This window comes from Osmia bicornis, chromosome 12, assembly GCF_907164935.1.
Source record: "Osmia bicornis bicornis chromosome 12, iOsmBic2.1, whole genome shotgun sequence".
NCBI classification, from domain to species: domain Eukaryota; kingdom Metazoa; phylum Arthropoda; class Insecta; order Hymenoptera; family Megachilidae; genus Osmia; species Osmia bicornis.
The window spans coordinates 4,671,206-4,682,457 of record NC_060227.1 but is presented as its reverse complement, the minus strand read 5'-3'; the positions used below and the strand labels follow the sequence as shown (position 1 = coordinate 4,682,457).

Genomic DNA, 11,252 nt, shown 5'->3' with positions numbered 1-11,252 from the left:
TGTAACATAATTATGATGTTCTTACCACACTCGTAGGTCGTCGGGCAACATTCCCCTTCGGGCGGTGGCACAGCGGTGCAGTTCTTTCCGTGGGTCTTCATGGGCGTTCCGCAGTCTTGCACGGCGCACGCGATGTCACCGCGGAAACAGTAGCAATGTTGACAAGGTTGCGTCGAGTAAATCAAATCACCGTCCTCGTAAATCTTTCCTTCGTGGTAGCACTGCGGCGTCGCTCCAGGAGCCATCGTGGTTGTCATTATCAGGCCAGGCGTCGGTTCAACCGTCGTTGAAAGTTCCTCGTCGTATTCTGTTGAAGATTTTCAATCGATTAACCCGAATTCTTTCGTTAAACAACATTATCGAATAATGTTTCAGGTTAACTCACCGCAATTGTATTTGACCGGACAACATACGCCGGGTTGATAGACTGGCCTGCATCCAGCCACGCGTAGGGTGCACTCCTGCATCACGCAAGTGGTCCTGTTCCTGATGCAATAGCACAACTCGCAAGGATTCTGTGGATCGACGGGCAATTGGGCACCGTCCGCGAAGAATCTGTCGTTAACGTTGCAGCCATAGTTATCGTGGAAGCCGAGGGCAGTGGAACCGGGCATCGCCGGTGCGTTAGTGGTCGAGGTGAGTAACTGCACCGGTACTTCCGGACAGGTAATCACGGGACAGCATTGATCCGGACGTTTCTCGACGGTGCAGTCCTGGCCGATCGCCTTCGTGAACGGACAGACTCTCAGATAGCACATCAGCATCCGGTTGTGACACGTGCAGTTCAGACATGGCTCGTTCGTGATTATTCGGTCACCCTCGTTGTAGTGCTGGTAATTGTAATAGCATCCGGCTGTGGCTGTTGCAGAAGGTATAAAATAATTAGATATTCATAATTAAGATGTATCACTTATCGTACCTAAGGACTGGTCAATTTAAGATTTACTTTTGATTTACGATTCGGTGCGACGCGGTGCAATCTAAGGAGGATACGCGTTCGCAAAACGGTGTACACGCGACACGAGGATCGAATAATGTCGGACACTCTTAATATTCATCGAAAGGATCGATTGAAAGCGACGTCGTGTAAGAATCGTTAAAACGGCACGTGCCATCGTCTGTTTGGCTGCGATACAATTAACGTCACGTCGGTGTCCCGTGCTCGTACATTGATTAGGGGTAATAAAAGTCACTACACTGTACGTACCTCCATCGTATTCTGCTACTTGTGTGGTATCCTGGTCGTATACGGGCGCTGTAACAGAAACGATATCCATTCCGTTAACTTCGTCTCGTGCTTTTCTCATTTTATATTTGAAAAATTTATAACTTTTCAATTTGCCAGGTTGAAATTAGATGTACGTTATTAGGTAATCTAGCATTAGGAGTCAGACCGTGGAACGGCGCAGAATGCGATGGCAAATAATCTTGGTAGACTCCATTTCCCATGAAATTCGCAGGGAGACGAGTCGTGTCTCCGGTGCGTGCAGTTTATCATAGTAATTACCGGCGGGATGCGTTTGTCCGGAGGGTGAACCGAGGCTTAACAACGAAGTGAGTCAAAGCGTCATATGGCGCGAACGTGCGTGGGCGAATTCTCGTTAACACCCTAGGCCCCTAGCCGAACGAATTGTATGGCGAGTGCACATGGAATACACAGAACTCAGTGTGCTCGCTCTCCCTTTCTGTTTCTCTCGTCGCTTTTCTTTCGGCCGCTTCGTTGACACATCCGAGGCAGTAACGCGTATCCGTCAACTCTTTCGCGCATTGCAATCCGTCCGTAGCCCTCGGTGTCTCATCTTACGCCCGGTGTTTTCGCAATTTCTTTCGGCAATTGAAGTGCCGCCGTGAGCCGCGTCTGACTCGAGCGTTCGATTGTTCGTGAAAAACGACGCGCCACCCTTCGTTCTTACCCTGATAGGCTCTTCTCCGCTCTTTCTCCTCGACACGCGTTTTCGTTATCGCGTACGGAGCACCTCTCGAGGATGCCAGAAGAATACGAACGACAATCCCGGTAACCGTGAATTTATGGAATCCTCGAAGGGCTGTACGAATTCCCAAACGATACATTGTGTCCTCTTTTCGAAAGTCTTACCGGCGATATTCTTTTTTTTTCTCCTTTGAAAAACCGTCCAGGAACTCCTTGAAATGCAGAAAACGTAGCCGTACGCGGATACGTGCATTGCGAGGCAAAGGTTTGCGAATGTCCACTATAACCCTTTCATTGAATGTACCGAACTGGCAGATTTATTACACGCGAAGATGGGTTACGAACGTTTTTCTGGGTTTTATGCTAAGTCGACTTCCTCGAGTCGCTTTTTTACTCTCGAAAACTTGTCTTGTAGCTTGTTTTAAAAAAGAGCGAGAACATCTCTGATTTGAATTTAGTACACTTGGGAATTTATTAAAATAATTAAGGGTTAATTATAAATGCATCGACGAAGGAAATCGATGACGATAACCGAGCCGGCTATGAATAGGAAGTGTTGAGAAGCACGCGTTCGTGGTAGAGGTGGGAAAACGGTGGGAACCGAGTAGTCAGCTCGATCGGAAGTCGATCCGCGACTCGAAGGCGCGAGGTTGAAATGCGCGGCGCGTGCGTTTCCGCAAGGTGCTCCCGTCCAGCACGGACATTCGTTTCCATGCGTGCGTGTCGCAGGCGAGCCAAGGCATATTCGAGAATCAGCATTCCACGGCGCGGAGCGTGCAGGCGGTTTCCAGCGAATTGAATTGTACTGGGAAGGCACACCGAGGTCCGTGAATGGAAGGGCCATCGCGTCTCTCTCGCAGAGTCCCACGAACGGCTCCCAGCCGCGTGCCTCCACGTTACACGGGCCCATCACGTACGTGTGTACATTGCTCCACCGAGACGATTCTTGTCTTCCACGGTGCCTGTGCTAAATTATTGCGGCTGTTCGGCTAGCTTCGCTAACCGTCCCCTGACCAACGACGCTTCATCCAGGTGTCAGCGTATCACGCGTGATTACAATCGCGGATTACCTTCGCTTTGTATTCGTTCAACGAGGGGATAAGGAGTCCCGAGAAATTTACGACAACTAGATTTCCAGCAGAACGCTACAGGTGCGAGGAATCACTGTTTTACCCGCCTACGAATCGTTGAAGAGGAAATAGTTCATTATCTTCTCGTGGATCCAAAGACGATCGATGAATGATCAATTAACGGGATCGTTATCGATGCGAGAAAGAATCTCTAAGAACAATGTGTCCCGTATGTTTCAGCTGCGCGCTTTTATCAAGGGAGGAAAGTTCCGGTGATTTCGTAGCGAACAGGTGGAGGAATCACCATTTTACCCGCCTACGAATCGTTGAAGAAGAAATAGTTCATTATCTTCTCGTGGATTCAAAGACGATCGATGAATGATCAATTAACGGGATCTTTATCGATGCGAGAAAGAATCTCTAAGAACAATGTGTCCCGTACGTTTCAGCTGCGCGCTTTTATCGAGGGAGGAAAGTTCCGGTGATTTCTTAGCGAACAGGTGGTTTAATCACGGAACTCCGCCGTTCTCGTAATTAACCAAGGACAAACGACCGGCCTTTGCAGGCTTATCGTGTTCAACAATAATCGCGATCTCGCCTCGAGGAACGGGTAAAAATTCATGTATTCGCACGAGCGGTAATCGAGGTCAGATCTTATTCATCTCGAAGACTGGCAACGAGTCATTATGTAAGTCAATGTTCTCCGATTATCCGACTCTTGCTCGCTCTTTACCTCGGTTGCTTTTCAATTACCGATCCTCCTTCTCCGTACCGAATGTACTCCACGCGACAGCTACTCGAGAGAAAAGGAGAAATAATTCAGATACCAGTCGGAGGGAAGAGGAGAGATAGAGTCGAGCGAGAGCAAAGGCATTGCGCGCGGGTTATGAAATCATCCCCGACGGCCTTGCCTCGCGAAAGTTCATTACCATCAACCGCACACGCTCCGATGAGCAGCTGGTTTCTCTGCTCTGCAACGCGTATCGCGTGCACGAAATTCTGCACTACGTGTCTACCAAGGTCGTGGTTAACCTCCACCGCAACCACCATGGAATCCTTCGTGGTAACCGTGAAAAACAAGATGAAATCATTCCGAGCCTCGTTGTGTCAAATGAAGAGCTCCGTTAATACGTTCGCCGCAAATGATAATTTGATTTTAGAAAACACGGGTAATATACGAGTTCACTGATGATATTTAATTCATTTCGAACGATGTTGTAACTATTTAGAGGATCTTCCGCTCGTTTCCTGTATGGTAGTCTCTTACGCAAACCCGACGTACCAGTTTGACTTATTTGTAGAGGAGTCCATTCATCGTTTGTTAACACATTCACAGTCATTGACGTCTCGTAGTCTTTTCATATTTTAACATAATGTGTTTTTATAATGTGACGTTATCTCTACTCGAGTCTCTAAATCCTAGTAATTAATTGAGGTGTTACATGTCATCGATTGGTCATTTCTATATAAAGTATTCAATCTTATTTTAGACCTTTATATCATCAGGTTTATATATTCACAAATTATTTCACTGAAGGCCAATTTATTAACAACCGTCGGACGGCGGACCATGGAGAGAGCTCTAATTCTAATCATCATGTTTTTTAAATTTGTGTTTCGATTTGGACTCCGTTGTTGAAGGGTTAATGGGAGAAATAAAAATTCCCCTGATGAATCGGAAAGTATCGACACTGGTACTCGCTGCGACAGTCAATGTCAATGTCAATGGTAACTATCGAGCGCGTTGCGTGGAGAGAAGTTGGCCGACCGGTTCTGCCGTAATATGCAAGTATGTACTCGTTCACTGCGACGAGACTATTTCGAGGACAATCATAAATTATCCGCTATTTTCAATCGAGTTCATTGCCGCTTACTCGCGATAAGATGAAAAGTTGAAGACAGGTGGCTTGTGGCCAGCTTCTGACGTCAGCTATAATTTGTTACGCTGTAATTAGATGATGTATCGCATTTGTAAACTGTACGAACGTTTGATAATTTTGCAAAAAAGAGACTAGGAAACGTTAACTACTTCGAGTCTATCCATTATGTTCGTCATCCTCAAGGTTAGCAATTTCGAAACCACCTTCGTAGTTAACGAACGATGAATTAATTCTGAAGCAACAGACACCTACAGTTTCTTTTTGATTCTAATTCGATCTTACAAAACGTTCCAGCCCTTTCATGAAATTATTAATGATCACAACTGCTCAACGTACATCCTGTATCATAAACTTGGATAGAAAATTGACCTTCCTTCGGTAGCAGGAGAATAAGCGTAATTGATTTTTCCCCAATAAGCGAATACCGTAGGTAGAAAGGAGGACTCGGCATTCCAGGCTTTCGCGATGCCTCGAAGGAATTAATACGATCATTTAATCCGTGTCACGACCAAGTTGCACCCACACGTTCCGTTATACCCCTTCGTCGAATGACCGCCGCTGACCTCGTCACCTCTGTGGTAAGGTAACGAAGAAAGGCGGGGAGAAGGATGAAAGTAGGAAAAGAGCAGAGGGAACGCGGGAACGAGCAGGTCCTCTTACGAAGTATGTACCAGTTACAACGGGCCTCTCTTCTGCATTCTCCTGCATCACCAGACCATCATCCTCAGGGCATCGTCGGTTTATCGTTTATACCCAGCTGTAGAAGCTGGCTTCCGTCGTAAAACGTGTGCGACGATGATCGTAAACGAGAGGAAGCGATAAGGGTTCGTAAATAGAGCAGAGAAGAGCAAACGAGACTGGTCGGGAACGTAGGTAGGGAAAGGTGAAAATCCTCGAGCGTAGTTGTTTCAAGGTCAGCTGGTAAAGAAAATAACCAGGTGAATGGTTGAATTCGGATCAATGGCCTGTGTTCGTCGACGAAGGCACCGTTCGCCTCGAGTGCACTCGACGAATCTTCGTCCACGGTTACGTAATGGTTTTGGTACGAAAGAAACAAGGCGTTAGGAAAACCAACTAATTATGCAGGAGTGTTTGTACAAAGCACGCTGTTCGTGTACCTTTGTTAATGGGAGTTCACCGCTACGTTTACTTTACCGCTCCTTTACACGTCCCGAATTTTAAGTGCCCGGCCGAATTCGGTGTCTGGCGTGGCGGCGGACCGACGCGACGCAACGCGACGCCGTGATCCTCGGAACAGCATTCGACGCGCGTCAGGGTCAAAAGACGCGGTCTTACTCCTGCTGGTCGTAACGGAAATTAATTACTCCTCTAACGAGCTACGATACACGGCTATGCTCGAACAACAGAGGTAAAAGCAAATAAACTAGAATGTGTTTGTCCAACCGTGTTTGATATCCGACTGCTGTTTGCCTGGTAAATGTACGAAGAAAATGAGGCTTGAAATTACCTTGCTTTTAATTAAAGCTCGTCGAATGAAGCGTTGGGTCTAAATTCTAAATTAACGAGTTCGTTTAATTAAAGGAACGATCTTTATTTAAATTTTGAAATTTAACGATTTTTGAATCTTACGGCGTTAAAATTGCACGGTATTCAATTTCAATGCTTTTCTTAATCTTCTAATAAATTCTAGCTTCACGTAGGTGAGCTCGATTAATCTCACCGAGGAATTTAACGGTATCAATTTTGCAACAAGGTACCCAAGTTGCGCGTAATGGAAATTCCAAGGACCGAGTTCTCGAGACGTCAGCTTACTCGATAATGTTTTACAGGAAGCGTGTTGAAGCGGTATCGAAGCGGGTAACAAGGAAGGACAGTTGAACGATACTCGAAGATAACGACACTTCGGCCGGCATTAAAGCATAAATATGGAACGGCCGGAGGGTCAGGTGCGACGACATGGACCGTAAGTGGGCAACGGTGAAGTACGCGGTCAGTGACATCCCGACGAGCCGTCTCTTCAGGGTTTACAGGTTTGACCAGAATTCACAGCATCACGTGGATGCAGGCAAGTATAGGAACCGCTATTCGTGCAGCTGTGTGTACCAACGACACGCATTCTTTTTTTCCTCTTACTTCGTGTTTCCGTGAAGATTTCAAAATTTCTTCCGTTCATCATTTTTAGAATTAAATCAGAGAATCGAGAACAATTTGAAAATCGTTGGAACGGTGAACGAAACTAGCAGGTTTTTCCGGCTCGATGACTTCGATGCCTCGGGAATACCGATTATTTTCTCGAAAGCAACCGTCCATCAAACGAGCCGATCCTTTGGAAGAAATGCTGGCAGATGCTCGCTAGATCGCGTCGATCTCGATGTCCGTTCGCTTGAAAGGGAAGCTGCGATAAAAAGGTGCAAGGTGCTCGAGCGAGGGACAAGATCACCCAGTGATCTAGTTGAAAAAAAGGAAGACTCGGTGAGGCTGGGTTCTGCGCGAGCAGTGGAAGAATTCAATCGTTCCCCACGTCCATTTGTCCACACCTGCTGTTCGTCGAAGCAGCCGTCGATGCGGCCAATTGTCGTCGCGGGGATCGGGGGGAAAGGCAAAAAACGACGCATCTCCAATGAGTTCTCATTGACGATGCAACGCCGTTTTTGCACGTCCGCTCTGTTCGAGGTAGCACGCTGTTCCGAGAATGATCCTCGCCCTCTGTACGTACAGAGTGGAGAAACAGGATCGATCGTGAGCTGGCATTGATAGATCACGAAGGGGGATGACTAAGATACAGGAAGCAATTACGAACGTTAATATTTGCCGCAATTTTTTCATTTTTTTTTTCTCTTGCTGTACCAGGAACACAGAAGGATCTAGCGACGTTTACCAGTAGGGGAAGTCGATGGAGATGGACGTTGGCTTGGTATCAATTCCGGATCAAGTGTCATCCCCTATTCTTTTTCGAGATAAATAATTTTTTATCAATGATCAAATTTGAGGAATAAAAATCACCAAAGTTCCCATGAACTTGAACTCCAGATTCATCTGACGCAATGGGTGAAAGTGGTCGACCGGTCTTTAGGATTTCGAACGTAACACGAGGAGGATGACTAATCGATCTCGGATGATTTCGATCGATCGTGAAGAACGCAGCAGCCAAGGGATGGATAGTCCCTTAACGTAATTCAAAACCGGCTGGACGTAAACGGAAGAGGCTTATGCGATACCTCGAAGAGAGCTTGGCTCGTGATGGAGAAGACGACCCGAGAAGCATCGAGGAACGAATATGGTGCGCCAGGTCCATGGGAAAGCACCTTGGGCCTCGACGTGGCCGATGCCAGAGGTGAGCATTATGAGGTAAGACCATTCTACTCGTAGGGAAGTAAAGGACAAAGAGAGGTTCGATGTCCTGATGGAGCCCTGGCTCGCTCATTCAAACGCTGCCCGCTCGTGTTAGTCATAGTGATCGTTTGAAAAAAAAAGGACTTTGGACGTAGCTGATCATCATCGTCAAACAATTAATTCTGTATAGGTGTGCGTGGGTTTCGACCTCGGGCGAAATTAGTCTGCGAGGATCTTCGCCTTCTTATTGTATTAGTCGTGTTCAATCTTTTCGGCTGGTTTCTAATGAAAATTCCTATCGATTTTAATCTTCAAATTATAGTTTGCTCTAATGAAATATCGAATTAAATTAGAATTAGGCCGCCATCCGAGGTTTAACCCTCTGCTAGCAATTTAGGTTACCGATAGCATAAACGAGACTCGATTCTTTTTCAAAGTTCTACTTTTATTAAGAAAATTTTTAACATTTGGTATTTGAGATTCTAAAAGCTACGAAACTTTATCCTTCAAACTGATCGTACGTGTTATACAATAAGAAGCTATTGTCGAGGATGTTTATTGCTGTAATCGAGTCTCTCTTCAAATCTCTTGTTCATCAATTCAATACCCTTTTTATGGTTGTATATTTGTTTATCGAAGTAATAATCGTGTGTATCCACTGTTTCTTTTTCTATCCGCGTACGTACGAAAGAATAAAAGGCTTGTACGTAAGAGTCATTCTTCCTCGTTGAGGCTTCCTTTTCATACTATCTCACGTACACCTGTTCACTGCCAAATGAGTTTCGTTTCGACGCGTACCTCTCGTCGAGTATGTACGAGGAGGCGTTGAAGCAAGACGAAAGGAGTAGATAAAAGTCTCTCAGAGCGAAACGACTTCCTCTATCCAAGAAGTTTCTCGCCGGATTCGCTCGTAAAACTCACCAGAATTGGATTGCGATGCCAGTAGAACAGCCAGACAGAATATAATCCCGGGTCGACAGAGCCCGGTGCTCAAGGCCGACATGTCGGCGCTCTTCTTCCGTTTCCTGAAATCAAAAATCCTTCTGTTAACTATTTTTATTTCACCCCGACTATCTTCGTTTGTTAATCAATTTCAATAGGACAATCGGATCAGTTTATCAACAGTTTGACCTAGAATGATCAGAACATAAGCATAACAAGCCATTATATGCCTTTGTTTCTATGAACGTTAAGGTCTCAGTTATTCCATCACAGGGTATTCCATTGAAATCGTCGACCAGTGACAGCTGGACACATAGCCACACCTGGAAGCGAGCCAATCGCATACCTTCGCACTTTGACCGACCAGTTCTGATGATTACAACGCGGTATGCAGATCAGCACGAGTACTATTTTTAGAAAGTATTCGCAAGTATCGGATCTCACGATCAGTATTCAAAGCCGGCGAAGTAAAAATTGACTCAAATTCATCGATGTATCGAAGTTAATCCCGTGACTATTGATAAGAGTCGCGTGGAGGAGGAATGATGTACGCTAGGAACGTGGTTCAGAGGTTCTCCATGGGGGAGACGGGTTAACAGAGAAAGAGGAAGGATGAGAGGAAGAAAAAGAGGAATCGACAGGAAGGGAAGGTGGACTTTGGTGAAGCCGGCGCGCATACCAGTTGCCTGCGACAGCGGCTTAATACAAAGTGCTAGCGAGATAAAAGAGCGTGGGTAGTTTCTCTTGCAGACGTCGGCTTCATCTTTTCCTGTCGTCTTCGCGCTTCCTCCGTCGTCGCTTTCATTGTTGATCGAACGGAAGAGAGAAAGAAGAAGGAAGCGCCGCGACTCGTGACATCGAAAGCTCGGCAACCGCTCGTTAACGAGCCTGTAAATTACACGCCGGGCTATATCGTAATGAATCTACCGATGCTGGATGCTTATCCTCTAACATTTTTTCTCTTCTTTTCTTTTTTCCAGCCTGCGGATCGGAAGAGACACGGCTATGGCGAATCCCGCTTCTCTCCAGCCGGCTGAAGGTACGCGTCATTGCGTATTCAGGATACGGCCCGTTGAGCCGAGGAATTCGGTGAATGGGTATGAACGGGCATTGACGAGCACGCACGCCTTTGCGGGTTGCTGAAGTATTCGCAGGTGAAAAGTGCAGACGCTCCGTGTAAAGAGGACAATGCGAAGATTCTCTGGATTGGCAAATTCAGGAAAAGCCTGTTAACACATTTTGTAAGGCGGTCTGCTCGACCAAATTCTTCTCGATGGAATGGTAATACTGACCGATTTTTTTCACACTTTTTTGTCATTACCTTTTTGACATAAGTTATCGCAGGACTTCGTTACAGGTCAAATTATATTTAATTCGTCGAGTTGTCGATACGATAGTAGTCCATCATCGAATCAAAGCAACCGAGTCTTAACCCTTCTTCAGAGGTATACTTGACGTACATACTGGAACGTGTCATGTAGAATGTTAAGACAATTCCGTAATTAAGAGGGCCGCCAGCCTCTGACCAAGCCTATTCCTTTCGAAATTCAATGAATCCACGTCCCCATTGTCCTATTATCGCATTGCCGGCCGGTCGTGCGTCTACGTTTGTTAACAGAGACGCCGTTACCGGTGACAAGCTAGAAACGACACGCCCACGCGGTGACACGTCCTGAATGAAAATGCAAGCGCGCCCAGCCTGTTCGGCGTCCCCTTTTTCCTCCTACCGTTTCCCTTTCGACGCGATCGCCGGTGATCCGCCGGCGAGACGTCGATTCACCCTGATTCGTCGCGAGTCGCGTTTACTTTCCTTCTTGCAGGACCCGGTTGTGGCCGCGGCTCGTCGAACCGCGACTAATTTCACTTGCGCTCTCGATACGGCCGTGCCGCAACCGAAAGGCCGATTTCACGAGGCGATACGGATCGGTTCGGACGGCTATTCTCCGCGCGGGTCGCGGTACGGCCTAATGACGCGCGGTGAACGCGACGGACGAGCCGTTTCGAACGGGTAACGCGTATCATAGCCGATTTCACGAGGGAAAATGAAACCTTCGCCGAGACACACCGGTGAGAAATTGTACGATTCGTCAAAAGTTTATACACGGATAAACGGCGCGAATCGTTTGACCCGAGTAT

The 11,252-nt window shown here is 46.6% G+C and overlaps 1 protein-coding gene across 3 annotated transcripts in view; it reads right to left on the bottom strand.

Annotated features, from left to right (window-relative positions):
• Positions 1-11,252, bottom strand: part of LOC114879167 (titin) — a 43,844-nt gene that overhangs the window by 12,755 nt on the left and 19,837 nt on the right. For all 3 annotated transcript variants that reach the window (XM_029193812.2, XM_046288072.1, XM_029193813.2), the window contains exons 2-5: positions 9,096-9,199; positions 1,208-1,255; positions 386-859; positions 26-307 (exon numbers count right to left, since the gene is read on the bottom strand). In XM_029193812.2, coding sequence (XP_029049645.2) covers positions 26-307; positions 386-859; positions 1,208-1,255; positions 9,096-9,177 — 886 coding nt within the window. In that variant the 5' untranslated portion in view covers positions 9,178-9,199. The remainder of the gene's footprint in view (positions 1-25; positions 308-385; positions 860-1,207; positions 1,256-9,095; positions 9,200-11,252) is intronic.